Source organism: Marmota flaviventris, chromosome 10 (genome assembly GCF_047511675.1).
Source record: "Marmota flaviventris isolate mMarFla1 chromosome 10, mMarFla1.hap1, whole genome shotgun sequence".
NCBI classification, from domain to species: domain Eukaryota; kingdom Metazoa; phylum Chordata; class Mammalia; order Rodentia; family Sciuridae; genus Marmota; species Marmota flaviventris.
In genome coordinates, this window is record NC_092507.1 from 5,397,858 (window position 1) to 5,418,202 (window position 20,345).

The following is a 20,345-nucleotide window of genomic DNA, read 5'->3' on the forward strand; positions in this document are numbered from 1 at the left end:
AACAACAGAAATAAATTTGACATAGAACATGACCTCATTCTAAATATAAGTAACATTCACCCAAGAACTAATGTGTTTTAAATAACCCATCCATCTTATTTCCAACAGATACTGAGCAAAAAGTGAAATCATATCAACATTTATAATATTTTGTTATTTTGATCAACTGTACACTAGAAGGCATTATAACAATATAATATGAAAAAATTTTTTCTAGCATTTACAACTCTATTGTTCATTTACAGCTCTCCTGCTAAAGGAAAGTATAAGCACGTATTTGATACACACATATTTGTTGCAGGGAAGTATAAAAGGATGATCTGACACAAGACTCCCAGCATAAAATGCACTAAATAGACCTCTGGATGAACTAGCAGGGAAATGGAAGTTCAAGGAAGGAAAGGATAAGATGCATGATTTGACTTCTAAAAAACAAAACAAAACCTCATTCATGTATTTTAAAAAAAGATGATAATGGGTATAAATCCCTATAGTATTTGAAATTCAATGGATATATTTAAAAAGAATGATTGGATAGTTATTTCATTTATTTTTAATATTTTATTTACACTTTAGTTTTCGGCAGACACAACATCTTTGTTTGTATGTGGTACTGAGGATCGAACCCAGGCTGCACCCATGCCAGGCGAGCGCGCTACCGCTTGAGCCACATCCCCAGCCCCTGGATAGTTATGTTGATGGACCTTTATTTTATTCATTTATTTATATGTGGTGCTGAGAATCGAACCCAGTGCCTCACACATGTTAGGCAAATGCTCTACCACTGAGCCACAACTCCAGCCCCTGGATAGTTTATTTTTAAATGTCAACACTAATCATATGTTAGACATTTCATCCTTAGGAAAAATATTTTAACTTGGGAATGGGTATGTTACTTTAGAGAAAATGCTTTCAGGAGCTTCATGGGAAAATTTTTTTTAACTTTGTATTTACTAAACATTTTCTGGAGCCCCACATATGCTTCCATGCATCAGCTACACCATTAGAATGTTTTTACCTAAGCCAAACGAGGGTTAAACCTGGCATACTTCCTAGAACCAAGACACTGCCCAGGGAAGGCCCTGCACCCAGCTGTTGTTCCACCAAGGCACGGCTGTTCTCAGTCTGAATTCTAAAACTGATTCTGGTACTTCTCTGTTTAAATAAAGAGCTCAGACTCCACAGTGTGCTAATCAAAGTGCTTTATCACGCCAACCTCTACTCTTGCCACCGCAGGCATTTGGATTAGAAGGCCAAGCTAAAGTGGATTCGGAGGTCACAATTCAGCTCAAGGGGAAATCAGCTGTCAAATCGTGTCTGCAATGGACATAGAGGAAGGAGAGAGTGGCTCTACTACACATCTGCCAACCCTGCTCCACATGTACTCAAGGCTAGGCCCCTGCTGTTCCTGGGCATGACCTGTCTGCTCTGTACCTGTATTTCCTTATATAAGACTTCTGCTATCTGGGAACCTTTCTTGGGTGGGACTATCTGACTTGGATTCCTGAGTGCTGCACTTACCAGCATTGTGACCCTGAGCAAATTTACTAACTGTCTCCTACCCAAGTTTTCTCTTTTTCCTCTGGGTTTCCAGTCACTTTTTTTTTTTTTTTTTTTGGGGGGGGGTGCAGGAGGCATACAGGGGATTAAACTCAAGGCCACTCAACCACTGAGCCACATCCCCAGCCCTATTTTGTATTTTATTTAGAGACAGGGTCTCACTGAGCTGCTTAGCACCTTGCTTTTTGCTGAGGCTGGTTTTGAACTTTCAATCCTCCTGTTTCAGCCTCTAGAGCTGCAGGGATTACAAAAGTGTGCCACCTTACCGGGCTCTATTCACTTCTGTACCTGCCTAGGAACTTCCCACATTGCACCCTCACTGCCATTAAGGTATCATCCTCTTGTGGCGGAGAGGTCTTGCCCAGTGCCATCTGGCAGAGAGAGGCCTTTGCACTGACAGTCATTTAACACATGTTTCTTCAATGACACTTCCTATTATAGTATGAGTACCCAGGCCTTGGAGAGCTGGAAGAGCCTGCCTATTTAATAACACTGTTACTTCTTAGAGGATCAATACTTGCCCAAGGTACAGCAACTGGTCGGAGACACACAGTCCACCAGATTTATCAGGTTTACCACCACTTCTGTCTTTCTGTCTTTACAGCCTGAACACTCTAAAACAAAATAATTACATTTCTGTGATGAGGATTCTACAGACAGATGAGGATTATTGAAGAAAAATAGACAACAAATGTTCTAAAGGACCTCACTCCAGCAGTGCATTTCTTTCTCTTGGCTAACCTGGGGACAGCCCAAAGGAGTCAGCCTTCTCCGGGACAGACCCCAGCTGTACTAGCTGCAGGCAGGCTGGAGACTGTGTGACCTGCTCAACACAAGCTAGGCTGACTAATGGCAGGAAAACAAAACCTTGTGGCTTATTACAGAATCAAAGATATGTTCCTTACAAAGACTAAATGAATTATCCACACATTAAGCTACTTCATGTCTTCTGTGTTTTAGACCCTCAGCCTGCTTGATAAACATATCACCCTGAGAAAAGAAAGTGAAACCAGTCACATTCAAAGGGAGTTAGTTCCATGGCTGCAGAGCCCCATTTTGGGTTCAGTCACAGCCTCTCCCTCTCTCCCTCCTTCCCAGAAGAACATTCACTCACTCACAGCTACCATTAAATTATCAGCAAAGGTATTACCAAGAAACAGATTCTTCACTTTTAACATTTTTTTCCCAAATCTACAGCCATGAAAAAAAAGCACCTTATTTTGCTGTTAAAAATATTCTAATGTGATGCCCTTCATGCTGAAAAAAGGTATATCTAAGCACGAAAACACATATATGCCTTTGTCAAAGAAAACTACATCATTTTTATTTCCATAACAAAGTCCCCATTTCTCCTTGCAGCCAAATTCAGCCTGTTCTAAATTCTTGAAAGTTCTTGAATACTAAAGCCATTTATTTATCTGGTCCTGACAATGAGCAGTTTATAGCCAACTGAGACATGACCCCAATGGGGGGGCAAGTAAACTGAATTACTAGAAAAACACCTATTTGACTGACTTAGCAGTGATATCATTTGTGCAGACACAGAAATAAAAGTCATGGAACAGAAGCTGCTGCTACCGGGAGGAGGGCTGAGCAGCCCCAGTGAAACCAGCTTGTCTTCCTCACAGTGTCTACTTGAATGCACCCTACTGAGGTTGTTTTGTGTATGTGTCTGTGTTCCCCACTAGAATGCAAACTCCCTGAAAATAGCATGTCCACACCTGCCTCTAGTCTCAGCATTTAGACAGTGCCCAGGATGCAGGGCAAGCCTGGTCACACTCAGCAGAGCCAACATCACACCTTCAGTTTCAGTTCTGCACTCAGTTCATCAACTCAAAGAACTCTGTCTCCTCCCAACATTCCTCGACCTTCCGCCTCTGCCCCTTCATTCAGTGCATCTCAATTTCACACTTAATGAGTCCGCTGAGAGTAAGGTCTGTGGGAAACAGGTAGGCCCTCAGGAAGCACATCACCTGACAAAGCAGCACGGAGGGACCACTCTGTCTCTACTCACAGCACAGGTTTCCTTCCTTCTCAACCCTTTCCCTGCACTCCCAGCCCAATTCAGACCAGAATTGTTTCTGACAACGTGGCAACCCCTACTGGCTCTTCACTCCACAGCCTCTAGGGACATACTGTCCTCTCTGTGATCTCCAAAACCCAACAACCCCACCACCCCACCTTGGCTTCCACACAGTATCCTCCTTAACTATAGTCACAGGGCCGGAAGTTCAGTTCTGTCAACAGCAGCAATCCAGGGAGACCAGGTGGGTCCTAGCTAGAAATCTCCCTCTGCACCCTACGTTTTGACATCAACTCTCAGGAATACAAAAACCTTGCCAGAAGCCCTTGTGATGCTTTGTCTGTGGCCACCATTCTTGGGGCTTTTTATTCCAGCAGAGCCACCTACTAGAACCACACCTAAGACATAAAACTAAAGATTCCCCCTACCGTCTAGCAACCACTAATCCCACAACATCCCTTCTTGCCTCGGACCTCTTGTCCTCAACTCCTCTGCCACCTGGGTCCTGGTTTCCCAAAAGCAGCCTCTGTGTGGGACTCAGGATCAATTATGCCAAGGGTGTGATCAATACTCAGCTTCGTGGCATCCTGAGAAGGCTTCACCACCCTGATCCAGGACAATCAGACAGGCTACATCAAGGACGGCCCAGTCTTATCATTCATTCCCTACATGACTACTACATACACATGTGTGTATGTATACTTACTCTTCACTTCCTAAAATTAAGCTATATTGGACCCAAACTTTCCCCCCTGCCTTCTGGCATTCCTTTTTGTCTTTGTCACTGGCTAATGACCATGTTCTGCCCCTCGATATAAGCATTCCCTATGAGACTAGTCTCAGGGGACCTCATCTCATCCCTGGTCACCTCATCAGCCCCTGGCTCTGCGATTAACTAGCTCTAGGACCTTGGGCAAGCTAATTACCCTCTTCAAGTCCAGTTTTCTCAACTGTGAACTTCCCTTATAAACCAGAAAGCTTCTATTTTGACAGCTTCATTTCTAACTGCTACAGCTTCTAAATAAGTTCAAATCCAACACAAGCTCTGCTGTTCTCCCCTAAAGTCAGCACTTCTTTATTTCCCTTCTTGTGAGGAAGGCCCAGCTTCCTCCCCATCCAGCACGGGAATAGCCTCTCTTTCCATCTTCTGTGCTGCTACCCCATTGGATGGCCTCCTCCAGAAGCCACATGATACTGAGGGTCTGCGGTGGGGGGAAGACAAGCTCTACCAACCAGTTGCTCTGTGGCCAGGAAGGATCTCTCTTCTGCCTGTGACTGGCTTCTCCATCTTTAAGACGGCAACATGTAAGTCAATTCAAGTCACATGCTCAGAACAGCACCTGGCACATAACAGATACCTCATGGCTACTTGGGAGAGCCTCTCATCTTCATCCCTCTTCTTATTTCCTCTACCTTAGTTCTCCTCCACCTGGGCTGCACATTAGTACCCCAGCATCTCGACCACACCCCAGATAAATTAAATTGGAACCTCTGGGGTGACCCAAGTTCGCTTTGGGCATTTAAAGTTACTCATGTGATTCCAGTGCACAACCTAGGAGGTTGTGAGCTGCAGGGAAGGGGTTGGAATCTACATTAAACATTTAACAGGAAATGAAGAATAATTATATACCTTGTTTTGAAAACATAGGGAATGGCAGGACTGTGGCTGTCCTTGACACAAACTCAGTTGAAAGACTGAGGTAGCAACATGGTAGTAAAACAAGAGCTCTCTACATCTCTCTCAAGGATCCACAGTCCTTATCCACTCCAGTGGTCCCCACCAGAGCCTGTGATCCGACTGGTCTGGAGGGCAGCTAGGCAATGGAACATCTTCAAGTTCTGAGAGTGTCTCTAAGATGGCGTCAGGTTTGAGAGTCACCAATTCCCTTCTCTATCCACTTCAACTCATCCTATGCTGCTGCCAGACTGATCTTCAAGGACAGACCCAGTCCTGGCATTCCTTGTCCTCAGATCTGTAATTTGCCATTTCCCACAGACTGAAATAAATGCCCTCTGTCAAGAGTGGGAGGTTCTGGAATTAGCCATCTTCTACACCTGCCGCCTGCAAGCTCCATTCAGAAGTGACAACCCACTCCAGCCAACTACCTGCATTCTTTCATGCCTTTGTTTTCCCACTAGCCTCTGTGTCATCTGTCTGGTGAAAGCTTATCCACCCTCCAAGGTTCCTCTCAACTAATAACTTATTTCATGGGCAAGGGCAACCCCTGGGGACTCCAGCATTCTTCAAGGAGTAACAAACACACACAAGTTTCCATTATGTGCTGCCATCTTCCTTCTGAGTTATCTGTGGTGACAATGACCAACGTGAACACTCATCCAAGAACACCACAGTTGGGCAGCTAGCCTCCTGCCATACTGACAAGCAATGACAAGCTAGTGGCAATTCCTTCAGAGATCTAAGCAGAACAAACCAGCCAATACATTCCCTTTGTATGAGGGATCAATGTTTCTTTTTCTTTTTGGTTTTTTTTTTTTTTTTTTTTTGGTGCCAGGAATTGAACTCAGGGTCACTCGACTACTGAGCTACATCCCCAGTCCTATTTTGTATTTTATTTAAAAGACAGGGTCTCACTGAGTTGCTTAGCACCTCACTTGTGCTGAGGCTGGCTGTGAACTTGTGATCCTCCTGCCTCAGTCTCCTGAGCTGCTGGGATTACAGGCATGTACCACCCACCGCACCTGGCTCAATGTTGTTGTTGTTTTCAAGATTTTTTTTTTCAATATCTTTATTCTATTTGTTTCTTTTTAATGGGCTGCTGGGGATGGAACCCAGGGCCTCACACATGCTAGGCAAGCACTCTACCCCCACTGAGCTACAGTCCCAGCCCTTAAGATTAAAAAAAAAAAAAAAATTAAGTTGTAGATGGACACAAAACTTTTATTTTGTTTATTTTTATGTGGTGCTAGGAATCTAACCCAGTGCCTCATGCGTGCTAGGCAAGCGCTCTATCACTGAGTCACAACCCCAGACCCTCAATGTTGTTTTTTAAATCTTATTTCCAGCCAGGTGGGCTAGGGAAATAGTCTAGTTGGTAGAGTGCTTGCCTCATATGCACAAGGCCCTGGGTTCAGTTCTCAGCAACACCCACACCCACACCCACACCCACACTCACACCCACACACAAAGCCAAATTAAAAAAAAAAAAAAGTTCACCTGGATAACAGAACTAACAAAAACAGGAACAGAAAATTCATTTAAACTGGGCACAGTGGCACATTCCTGTAATCCCAGTGGCTTGGGAGACTGAGGCAGGAGGATCACAAGTTCAAAGTCAGCCTCAGTAAAAGCGAAGCACTAAGCAACTGAGTGAGACCCTGTCTCTAAGTAAAATACAAAATAGGGCAACTATGTTTCTCCCTCCACCACCCAAAAGTCAACTAAAGGAAGAGTTCTGATATGAAGAGTGGAACAAAAGTCACAATCAGTCAGCAGAGTTTTACACACCATAGGTGTAGAAATGCAACAGATTTAATACATTTAGTGTAATTTGAAAAATGCCCCCCGCTCCCGTGTATAATCTAAAGTTGGTCACCTAGAAAAAAAACAAAAATGTTTAGTTTTTCAACTCAAGCTGTAAAGACACTCTAGGGACAAGGAGCAGGTCCCTTCCACTCAGAAGGCTGGAGTATCCAACCTGAGCTTGGAGCAGCACCGAGCAGCACTGGGACACAGCACAGTGCTTGCCAACTTCCCCAATGGGGGAGCAGCTGGCTCCCACATCTCACAATGTGGCCTGAGAGCAATACACACCTGATAGGACACTGGACATGTGTGACAGGGATTTTAAAAAGAGAAGGAAAAGGGGTGGGAAAGAAAGAGGAGGAGGATGGGGGGAGAGAGAGAGAAAAAAAAAATGTGGGCTGATTATGAAATCAGAGTTCCACAAGGGAGTCCAGCTACCAAGGTCAGGCGGCTCTAGGTCACAGACTTGGAAAGTAACTAAGCTGACATGGAAATCGGGCTGACTCAAAGGATGATCTGAAAACATCGCCTTAAGTTCGGTTATTGCTGAAAGACTGAAGAATTTCACTTCCATGGACTAGGGATTACAGGCATGTGCCACCGCACCCAGCAACTTTTAAATTTTTATTATTTTTTGCCTGTCCCTTCCATATTAGTTGTTTGGTGTATTTACTAGTTAGTTCTTGCATTCCTGTTGCTGAGATTGCCTACAAAGATCAGTCCTTTGCAAGGGAAGAAAACCCTAAGAAATAGTATAACATAGTAAAACGGGCGCAGGGAGCACACTGGCCTTTTGAGGAAGCTTGAGAGCAGAGATGTACTGCCTGTGTGCCACAGCCTAAGACAACAGAGCCTTAAGAAACAGGTTAGCAGACTGCTCTGGGAAGAGTGCGTCTGTCGGGCCAGCAGCCGGATCACCTCCCAAGCACCTTCACATCCTCCCTCCCCTCACTCAGTCTCTCTCAGCAGAGAATGAGGTGGGGATTTTTTGGTTGTTATTTTGTTTTGTTTTCTTTAACTGGAATCTAGAAAACAAACCCAGACAACTGGGAGGGGTTGGTTGCCCCTTCCAAAGGAAGCTACTGAGAAAAAACAAAGAATTAAGCCACAGACCCCACACTCAAGACTTCCTAGTTGGAGGCATCCAAGCAAATGCCCGCACAGGACAAGAAGTACCCTGTTGACCAGACTAACTCCCAGGCCTTCCCCAGGAAAGGGGCACTCTTTATTCTAGGGCACCTGTGAACACCAGAACAAGAGGGTTGGGGAGAGAACAAATCAACATTGCTGGGGAGCATGAAACCTGGCCAGCATCTTGCTCAGCACATGCAGGGTCCTCCAGATGTTAAAAATAATCACCAAGGCCTAAACCAAGCAAATGCCAATGGATAGGGACATTTGGCCTACTTGGTCAAACAACAATATTAGAAGGCCTTTCTTAAGTTGATCCTCAAAGCCAGGGTTTTGACCCAAAGAAGAAAGACTTTTAAAAATACCTTCTCTCAGAGTATGTCAGCTAAAGTTCTCAATTGTCCACCCTTTACTTTCTGAATTAAAATTTGTCAGGAAATGTCTAATGACACAGCAACCGCTATTCCACAATACAGGGATAGTACCTGCCCTTATCTGTCCAAGTATTTTTCTTTTGCCTATGCAGGAAAAAATGGGCTCCTCTCACAAATGTGAAACTTACAACAAACGTATGAGGCAGACACTGACTACGCTGATTACAAAACCGAAATGCTCCAGCAAGCCACGGAAGGAGTCAGAGGGACACGTGACTCAGAATCCCACACAACTAAACCATAAAAATGCCACTGGAAGGTATTCTGGGCAGAGGACTCAGCTCAGCCCTCGAGGCCACCTCATTAATTCCATAACAATAATATAACTCTGTGGCCTCACAACTTCCTCTGCTCCTCCACAATTGGGCCTCCTTGCTACCCCTAGACAGGCCAGGAGTGCTTCTCCTGAGGGCCTCTACATCGAGGCTCCCTTACTCCAGAATGCTCTTCCCTGTATCTTTTCAAAGCTAGCTCTCTCACTTTTGTTTTACGTCTTTACTCAAAAGAGACAAGATTTGGAGGCTATCTTGCCAAACTAATACCAAATATAAGGAAAGCAGAGAGACAGACCCTGGGTCTCCACCCTCAGTTGGTAAGATCTCTTTCTACGGACATCAAGCATACTCTGCTTCCTAATACCTGGTACCTGGCTTTATAAATGTGGAAAACAGGTCTGGGGCTGTAGCTCTGTGGCAGAGCGCTTGCCTAGCACATGCGAGGCACTGGGTTCAATCCTTAGCACCACATAAAAATAAATAATAAAATAAAGCCATGCTGTTCATCTACAACTACCAAAAAATAAAAAATAAAAACTTTTTAAAAATGTGGAAAACACACTAGGCTCTATCCATATAAAGACACTTTAGAGGGTTGGGGATGTGGCTCAAGCGGTAGCGTGCTTGCCTGGCATGCGTGTGGCCCGGGTTCGATCCTCAGCACCACATACAAACAAAGATGTTGTGTCTGCCGAAAACTAAAAAATAAACATTAAAAAATTCTCTCTCTCTCTCCCCCTCCCTCTCCTCTCTCTCTTAAAAAAAAAAAAAAAAAAAAAAAGACACTTTAGAGTCGGGTGTGATAGCACACACCTGTCCCCATGATTTGGGAGGCTGAGACACAAGGATCTCAAGTTTAAGGCTCATCTGACAATTTAAGTGAGACCCTGTTTCAAAATGAAAAATAAAAAAATAATATGGACTAGGAAAGTAGCTCAGAGGCAGAACACTTCCAGGTTCAATCAGTGACCCCCAACCAAACAAAAACAAAAAAAAGCCACTTAAAAAATGTCTTAAAGCAGTTCTGAAACATCTGTCCCAAGGCAACATTAAAATGTATTGTGGGGGCACTGGGGTTGTGACTCAGGAGTACAGCACCCACCTAGCACATGTGAGGCACTGTGTTCAATCCTCAGCACCACATAAAAATAAATAAATTAAAGGTATTGTGTCCAACTACAACTAAAAAACAAAAAATGTATTGTGAGAGGAGGCATGACAAAATGTCACTGGGGAGGATTAAAACAGAAAAAAAGGCTGGACTTCAGTGAAGAAGCATTAGGGGGCTACCAAGGCTTTTACTATTTCTACCTAAGAGAGGCTTCAGATTTAAGGCTTAAGTATGCCAGAAGAGAGGAGAGAGGTTAAATGAATAACATCATCACATGGTAGGCTCCCACTCTTTTTTTTTTTTTGGCGGAGGCGGGGGGGGGGGGGCAGGGAGGGTGGGAATAGGGATTGAACTCAGGGGCACTCAACCACTGAGCCACATCCCTAGCCCTATGTTGTATTTTATTAGAGACAGGGTCTCACTGAGTTGTTTAGCACCTTGCTAAATTGCTGAGGCTGGCTTTGAACTCAAGATCCTCCTGCCTTTGCCTCCCCAGCCTCTGGGATTACAGGTGTGCTCCAGGCTCCCATTCTTTATGGCCTGTTTCTATCCCCACCCCACCCGCTGAACATGCCAGTCTAATATGTCTCACCAGTGAAGATGGAAGACTCCAATGCCACTATACATAGAAAGTTCCAAGCACACACATTAAAACTGACTTTCTGTTGCTAAGAAACTGCAGAAGAAAAAGATTTTCCATCCTCTTCATTTATAAAATAACCACTTTGTCTATGGGAGAACAAATGCAATCTTTCAAGTCCTCTTGTGTTTTGTTCACATTTTTTAAATGAACAGAGAAAGAAGACCAAGTGACTTAAAGTATATGCCATCCCCATTTTTTTTATATGCCTTGAAAATGAGATGGAAAACATGGTTTCAACAACCCACTGCCTGACTATTTATGAATCTTTCAAGCTGAGATTCCCTCCCTCATGTACCCCCCCCTCAAGCAAAATGAAAAAATATCCCATAAAAAGTAATCTTTGATTTAAAAAGATTATCCTGGGGCTGGGGATGTGGCTCAAGCGGTAGCGCGCTCGCCTGGCGTGCGTGCGGCCCGGGTTCGATCCTCAGCACCACATAAAAACAAAGATGTTGTGTCCGCCGAAAACTAAAAAATAAATATTAAAATTCTCAAAAAAAAAAAAAAGATTATCCTGAGCAGCAAGGAATAATTTAGGGCAAGCTTCTATTCAATATGGAGCTCCTTCCCAGCTCTCTGTTCTGCTCTGCACAGCCCCAAGGCCTAAGCACACACACATGCGCAAACATGCACCTAATAATTCTGTGTGGAGCCTGGGAAGTGGCAAAAAGCATTGTGGCTTTAAGAAAAACATAAGGATGGAGATAATAAATTTTTAAAAACATTACTGGTTAAAAGAAAGCAAAAAAAAGAACGATCTTGTTTAAAAGAGAGAGAGAAATGGTCACAAATATTTCTTTGACCACAGTATGGAGAGGTTGCCTGGAATGTCACAAAGCCACGTATATGAACAGCAAGGTCACAGCTGAATTGTAGGTTTAACCTAGGGGCAACTTCTGCTGAATGAAATACTCAAGCAAATTCTTAAAATACCTCATTCCTTCTAAAGCTTGGCCTATCTCATTTACACAAGGATTTTAAAAATACATTCTCTTTCCAGCTTGTTAAACAGTAGAATCTTTCTGCAAATTAATGGACAGAATTGATAGCCTGACACCAACTTTTCTGCACATATAATTGATTTTTAATTTGCTGTCTCATTTCCTAAAGAACTTGACAATAAACTCCACTCTATCTACACCATCGACTTCTTTAAGCAAGGGTTTGGTTCAAAGGCTGATGGGAGTTAATCACAGCAGAGATGGTCCCATTTCATTAACACTTGAAATAACAGGCCATATTACCTGGATCTACATTAAAAAAAAAAAAAAAAAACCCACCAAGGACTGATTTTTACCATGAGTCACATTAAGAATATATAACATGGAGTAATAGATGTATTACAAATGTTTTAAGTAATAGATCAACATTTATACTTCTCTTTAATTTTTCCAACTCTCATATCTAAGAATTTAGTTCTTCTTTAGAAACAGTTATCAATTTCATTTCGAAGAATGGTAGGAGTAAAGAGAAAAATCTACTTTGATTCATTTTAAAATTTAGTAGGGGCTGGGGATGTGGCTCAAGCGGTAGCGCGCTCGCCTGGCGTGTGTGCGGCCCGGGTTCGATCCTCAGCACCACATACAAACAAAGATGTTGTGTCTGCCGAAAACTAAAAAAATAAATATTTAAAAAAAAATTCTCTCTCTCTCAAAAATAAATAAATAAATAAATAAATAAAATTTACTAGGTCCTGGGCTGGTGTGTAGGTTAGTAGTAGATGAGTTTGTCTGCCCTTCCCCCCAAATTTACTAAGTATCTATTTCCTGATTCATGGAATGTGTATGTCTGTCTTTCAGATTAATAGCAAAGTTTCCAAGTAAAGTTGTAAAATTTTTCACACTAAAATTTCTTTAGAAAGATTTTAATTTAGGGCTGGGATGTAGCTCAGTTACAAAGCATCTGCCTTGAACTTGAAAAGTCCTGGGTTTGACACCCCACCCCACCCCCGTTCCAAAAAATAAAAATAAAAAATAAAAGAAATATTATGTTTCAATTTTCATGTATGCAAATCTGTACATATAAAATAAATTTACAATAACAAAACCATAAACAAAGACCCGATGATCACAAGAAGTAGTAAGTAAACTGTACATAGTGTGTTATGGGTGATGTTTTAATCTTCAGTGTTTTTATAATGACACTCTTAATAGGGGAATTTTACAAAAAATTGTTAAAAGAAGAAAATAAATGGATTCATCTCTTAGATGACCTATATGATAGGATCCCCTTATCATCAATGTTTTTTGTATGACTATATAAAATGGCCAAAAACAGTTCCTCAAATAGATATCATACAACTAAGCCTTTTCCCATATGATGGATGTGAAATTTTAAAACCAAACATCAGGGCTGTGGGGATCTGAAACCCATGGAAGGCTGACTGCAGGTGGTGAAAGCCTCTCTTCCCCTTTGTCATCCAGCTCCTCCTCCACATTCACCTCTACACCCTCCTGCTGCTCTTAACTTTGATGTTACTGTGAATTATATTTTCTTCGGTTGCCACACAAACAGTAAATAAAATTCATTGTATTTTTACTCCTAAGCAGCTCTGTCTTTGGGCATGTCCAGATGCCTGGCCTAAAAGAGTGAACAATGAAAACAATGTTTTCTCAAGCAAACATTCCCAAAAGGGTACAACAAAGGCACTGAGGACCTTTGGGGAGACCCCTTTCAAATGGCTGTGCCACTCTGCCTGAGTAATTCCCCTACCAGCCATACTGGTTCACTGGATTACAAATACTCAGGAAATTAGTTCACCATGTCATGTCAATTTTGAAAGGATTTTCATTTATATTTATGATAAACTGAGTTTTAAACTGAAGGAAGGTTTAGATGTTTTAAAATTTATGAGCTTGTAAGTAAATCCATGTACATAGCCAATTAAGGTTTATCACCACTGTGGATTACTATTTTGGATAAAAATTTCAGAGTTTATTTTTACCTAGGTTGTTCACCTCAATGTATTACATCAAAAGTAGTATTAAAATATTTAATGGACGGCATATTTCAAGATAAAAGCTACTGTTAGCCAAGATGAAATGGAAACAGTTTGTTTTACTATTGTAAGCAACAAAACCTTCTGAATTTTTTTTTGCAGCATCTGAACTTTTTCTGAAAGCTAAATCAACATGAAAATATTTCCAAAAACCAAGTAACAGGCAACAGGACAGGAAGCAAAGGGTGAAAAACCCACAGCTCAAAGGAGCACCCAATCTTACATCCTTGCAAGTAAGGCCAAACTCCACAAGGACAGTGCAGGCCTTGAATTTTAAAAAGAATTCAATTAGCATCCCTAGTATTCCCCTAATCAACAGCTGAATGCTAATTAAGAGCACAGCATCAAGCAGCAGTGGAATCCCAGTGCAATAAGCAGTAACACAACAGCAGCCAACACTACCTTCAGCCTGCATGCATAAATAAACAGAATTAATAACTATCCAAGCATAGAAGGGTGACTTAATCTGTTTCGATTAGGTGCAGTTCAGCCCAGGGCCTTTGTGTTATATGTAAAAGTATGCATCATGTTTAATTAAAAACCTAATAATCTAATTTCTGGATTTTTGCTTTTTAAGTTCTGATCTGCATTTCGTCCTTTTTCTTAAGTTCTACCAATTTGGATGGTTTTCTGAAAAGGAACAATATTTTATTTACTTATTCTTTTTTTGATAGCACTAAGCCACTATCACTGAGTTACATTCCCCCCAGGTAGGCCTCAAACTTGCAATTCTCCTGTCTCAAGCCTCCTGAGTAGCTAGGATTACAGGCATGTGCCACCATGCCTGGCGGGAACCATATTTTTAGCATAAATGCACGTGAAATTGGTTAACTACCAATAATAGAACACTTAAAGGCAGCATCTGGCCATATCTTCTGGCTCTATCCTTGCCCGTACCATAGCATTTGAAAAGCTTCATGAATTCCCCTAGGGTTTCTTCCAGAATGTTTCCCTGGTCTGACCAGTGTATTTAACCTGAAATATACACTACAGGCTAGTTACCAAGGTATTTCTTGCAGTCACTCCTCAAAAGCAGAATTGTTTTGCAGTATCTGGTATAGAATCTGACAGAAATTAGCACAAATTTGGCTTCAATAAAATAAGATTTAAAGAATCTTTGCCCCAAAGCAACTTCAATTAGAAACACCATATCCACACACACACACACAAACTGTCAGAGCAGTTACTGAGAGAAGATGTGAGATGAAAGGCTTCCCCTTGTGTAGTTTTGAGTCTCAGACGACATAAGTAGTGATCTGAGAGACTTAGGAAGAAACACTTGAGTGACGTTATGATGATGCTCACAAAAATAACAGTCATGATGGGGCTGGGGTTGTGGCTCAGAGGTAAAGTACTCACCTAGCACTGCGAGGCCCTGGGTTTGATCCTCAGCACCACATATAAATAAATAAAATACAGGTATTGTGTCCAACTACAACTAAAAAATAAATATTTAAAGGTCCCTCTTTACCTTGGTACTGGTGGGATGATGAGTAATTTGAAAAGCATTTTCTAAAAGTCAAATTTTTAAGGTCAGTTTCGGCTGCATGTAAAAGTTTTTGATGTTAATTCAATAATATTAACTATTACAAGTTTTAAAATTCTGGACTGAGGAAGACCTGAGTGAAGAAATTTTAGGAATGATAACCTTAAACAAAGTGCCACCACTATTCTTCAAGCCCCTCACAGGGAGAGACATTAACCTCACCTTAATAAGTCCTTACCCTTAATAACTTTATAAACTAACAACCAGCTCATGACGGTGGCACAAAAGTTGTCATGAGGAAACGGGGATAAAGGGTCAGTAAAAATGCAAACAAGAGGCACACAGCAGAAGAGGGAGTGACAGCCACAGCGGACAGAGGGCCGATCCAGCTAGCAGGAAGGGTCAAGCTCTAGCCTGGTGGGAGAAAAGCTTGTTTCTTCCAGGGGCAGGGCCCTGCCTGTCAGGAGGCACAACTGGCAGGCTCTCCTCTCACAGGGCTGGCTGTTCTCATACAGGTTCTCACACAGGCTATGGGAAACAACCTGTGGAAGGCTTTGCTGGTGCTGGTTAGCTAGATCAAATTAACACACCAGAGGCAACAAAGTCTAAAAATAACTAGGACATCCAAAGTGTATAGAAAACTGTGAGGATAAAAGAAGATAGGTAGGCCCTTGTACTTACTTGGGTAGACACACTTGTTTATGTCTGTGATTCCTGGGGTGAGAAAATTGGTGAAGTCATCAGAAGGGGCTGCATGAACACAGCAGGTGTTTCTTCGCAACCAAGGTAAAGAGGGACTGCCTTGTTGCCACATAAATCTATTCAAAGATTTGGATATATTCATCAGAAGCCTCCTTCAGCCTCTCAATTATTTAATCACTCCCTCTCATTCACTGTGGAGGTTTTAAAAAGCAAGCTTAACTTCCTTCAAATGAGAGAATCATTTGATCCCCAGGGTCTGCAAGGGCTGGGTAACTGCCAAAACATTTCCCAAAACAAGAAGCAAACATGATAAAAATAAGCCCAAACCAACTTGAGTTTACTCAGTTAGGGATCATTATCCCATGCTTGGAATGGTTGCCACTTTGGAGTCCTGTTTTGTTTTTCAAAATAACACTGAGCTCTTTCTGGTGCCTGAAGGGTCCTCCCAGCCCCCCACTGCTAAGTCTGTGCACAGCTGCACTGGGGACTCGGTCAACATCTTGGCCTGATATTAGCAAGTGCTGGAAGAAAGGGAAATCAGCTTTCTCTAAGCAGGAAGAGAGGACTTTGTGCTGTGTATTTAAAAAATTCCAGAGGGAAGGAAGGTCATGAGAAAAATGGCGGAAGGGAGAGGACAGAGTCAGTACAGGAGACCAGAGTACGAAGGAAGGGACAGAGAAGGGGCAGGGAGGAGGTGCGTGAGAAGATACCAAAAAGACAGACTGACCAAAGTGAGAGGACGCTCAAGAACTAAAGGTGAGCAGGCAGGGGAGCAGTTGTTGTGGTATCCAAGCACCAACAGGATGACCAAGGCAGGCCAAGAGGAGGGGCAGACATCCTTGAAGTATTACTTACACTCTCATTCCCTCCTTTTCATCTCCTTGTATCTTTCTTCACAAAAAATTTTTGTGGAGTTTAAAATCTTACCAATCAAACTTCTACCCATGTAAATAGGTTTCCAGTGAAGATGTTAATATTAACTTCTCAAAACATCTGAATTTAATGTTTTCACTTTGGTTATTTTTGAACATTAAAAAATGTTCAAGATGTTATAATCTCTCTATTAATCATGTAAGGCTTGTAATTTTAAAGCAGTTACAAGGGTTTCACCCAAAGTATGATCAGATTTCAATCACAAGGGACAGGTGCTCTATCACCAAAGCCTCAGTCCATCTCTGCTAGTCTGTCCCTACGCCTCTCAACCTTCACCAGCACCACTTACTGAAGTCACTGGATGAACACATTCCCTTGGCTCTACCTTCCCTATACATCCCAGGCCCACCCCTGCTATCCTGCTCGCCCTCCTTGCTCCCTGGAACTCAACAGTCTCAGAAACTGCACATGCACAGCAAAAGACAACACCCTGCCACGGCCTACAGGCCACACGTGATCTGCCCCTGCGACAGCCACCCACACTTCACTGTGCCCCAGCTACCTTCCTGCCCTTGTTTTTTTAAGTACCAGAGACTGAATGCAAGGGCACTTAACGACCCTTGAGCCCCATCCCCAGCCCTTTTCATGTTTTATTTTGAGACAGGGTCTCACTAAGTTGCTTAGGACCTCCCTAAGTTGCTGAGGCTGGGGTTGAACTCCTGATCTTCCTGCCTCAGCCTCCCAAGCTGCAGGGACACCCACTGCACCACAGCACCCAGCCTCTTGCTTATTTTAAACACACTCCAAGCATGCTTTCCTCTTGTGAACCAGAACTCTCTTCTTTCTGACATCTAAGAGGCTTCCCTCCTCACTTCACAAAGGTCTTGCCTTAACCTCTTTTACGAGGCAGTGCCTCTGCCCAGTTGTTCCCCATCCTCATTACTCGACTCTATTTTTCCTTTGTCCTTTTCTACCACTTGAAACATATTGAGTTAGGATGGTCTCCCCTCTTAAAACATAAGACCCTTGAAGAGGGACCTTGTGTTCTTCTTGACACAGCTCCCAGCACAGCACCTGGCACATGGTATGCACTCTATAAATATTGCTGCATAAATGAAATGAGCAGGATCAAGAAAGCACACACACAACTTCTAAATACTCTTCCTTACCATGTTTTATAAAACAGGTGAGGAACTTGTAGTCAGTATGTCAATCATGGCCAGCCTTCATTTTGATTGCATTTACCTGAAGGGCAAATATCAAGCAATAATACTCCCACTGAAGACCATGTTTGCAAAAGCACAGGAAATCTCTAAGCCTATCACAGCAATACCTTTGAAAAGTCACAAGATGGGGATGTGGTTTCATGAGTACTATTTGCCAGGCAGGAATTAAGGGTTTGCAAGTCTGTGTTTGTGGACACATTTCTTTCTCTCCATCTCCTTTAATGGGCCACAGCAACAAAATGGGTACATAAAATCTAGTATATTTATTTCATTGAGTCTATGCTTCCTTCTTTTTGGGAGGTGGTGGGGTGGAACTGGGGATTGAACCAGGGGCACTTAACCTCTGAGCCACATCCCAGCCCTTTTTTGTATTTTATTTAGAGTCAGGGTCTCATTGAGTTGCTCAGTGCCTTGCTGTTGCTGAGGTTGGCTTTGAACCCATGGTCCTACCTCAGCGTCCCAAGCTGCTGGAATTACAGGTGTGTACCATTGTGCCTGGCTGGTCTATGCTTCCTTGTTTTGATGAATGACCTTCAGTAGGTTAGGGGTTCTGTAAGCCCTCAAAATAAAAACAAGTCACCAGGGCCACTCAAATTAGATTCTGTATTACCTGGTTTTGACATGTATGCATCTTAGAATACAGAGTTACTGCCAGTTGGCTTGCACCAACACCGACAACAAACCATATTAACTTTTATAAAAGTAACATTTCTCCCCTCCAAGAAGCTTGGGGCTATCTTTCCCAACATCTGTGGAACCTAATCTTAGTAAAGTCAAGTCTTCCTGTGTAATTGCAAGGCTTGAGGCTCTTCCCTTTGACTGATAAATGTCATGGGCAATCTGTCTTCCAAATGAACCCCTGTTCCCCGGGCAGCAGGCAGGTCACACATGGAGAAGAGAACACCCTGATGGCCCAGAACCAAGGGAAATGCAGGTCCATGCTCACCACTTCATCCTCAGTCCAGCACTTCTCGATCAGCTTGGGCACAGGCTTCTTTACCAGGCGCTGCAGGGCTTTGCCAGCATCATAACCACTTTCATGTAGCTAAGAAAACAATAATCTTAATTAGTTAAGGGAACCAAATAGCAGAATTGAATGCAAATCAATAAAAGGCAAGTCCTGCATTTACTCCAAAAGAAGAATCATGGAAGGGCCACAGAGACTCTTGAGCATTCCATCAGCAGGTAACCTGTTCTCATCCAACCACTGCTCACTGCTGTTCTTCAAGGGTACTTTGGTTTGGATCTAAAAAGTAACTTCCCCCAAGACCCAAGTGTTGAAGATTTGGTCCCCAATGTGGCACTACTGGGAGGTCGTAGGTCACTGGGGCATGCCATGGAAGGGGACTGTAAGACATTGGTCTCTCCCACCCTCTTTCACTTCCTGACTGCCACTGGGTGAGAAGCTTCCTCCACCATGCTGTGCTGCCTCGGCACAGGCCCAAAGGCAATGGGGCCAAGCAACCATATACTTAAAGTATAAGCCAAAATAAACCTTTCCTCGTATTAAGTTGATTTATCTCAAGTAATTGTTACAGTAATGAAAAGTTGACTAATAGGGAGAGAAGTAAGGCAATAATATGAATAGCATTAAGAAGGACAAAGCAAACATCTGATAAACATGTGGCCTTGCAGAGTGCTTGGCACATTCCTTGCACTCACTGTCTTCCCTACACCCAAAGGAAAAGTATTTTCTTTCTTTTTTTTTTTTTAATACTTATTTATTTAATTATTTTTTTAGTTCTCGGCAGACACAACATCTTTATTTGTATGTGGTGCTGAGGATCGAACCCGGGCCGCAAACACGCCAGGCGAGTGCGCTACCGCCTGAGCCACATCCCCAGCCCAAGGAAAAGTATTTTCTTATTTAAGTTTATGAAATAGGAACTCTCACCATTTCATTTGATAGCTGAAATCAAATAAATAATAAATATATTGGGGGAAGGGGTTGGCGCCTGGGGATGTGGCTCAGTGGTTAAGCATCCTTGGGTTCAATCCCTGACACCACCATCATCACCACAAATGCACGCACGCACGCACACGTGTGTGTGTGTGTGTGTGTGTGTGTGTGTATTTGAGCCAGGCATGATGGCACACACCTGTAATCCCATCGACTCAGAAGGCTAAGGCAGGAGGATCACAAGTTCAAAGCCAGCTTCAGCAATTCAGTGAGACCTTGTCTCAAAATAAAAAAGGGCTGTGCCCCTGGGTTCAAACCTCAGTGCCAGAAAAAAAAAAAAAAAAAAAGGAGGCAGTCTTATCTCAATTTTCATCATTTTCTAGATTAGAGAGTAACCTTCCAGCGATACAAAATAATTGATTAAGTTCTAATAAAACCATTTATGTTTCACATAATTACCCACATCAATACTGTAATTTGTAAAATCTGATTAAAACTA

The 20,345-nt window shown here is 42.6% G+C and overlaps 1 protein-coding gene across 5 annotated transcripts in view; it reads right to left on the reverse strand.

Moving 5' to 3' along the window:
• Window positions 1-20,345, reverse strand: part of Rere (arginine-glutamic acid dipeptide repeats) — a 396,954-nt gene that overhangs the window by 81,377 nt on the left and 295,232 nt on the right. For all 5 annotated transcript variants that reach the window (XM_071617313.1, XM_071617315.1, XM_071617314.1 and 2 more), the window contains one exon: window positions 18,893-18,991. In XM_071617313.1, coding sequence (XP_071473414.1) covers window positions 18,893-18,991 — 99 coding nt within the window. The remainder of the gene's footprint in view (window positions 1-18,892; window positions 18,992-20,345) is intronic.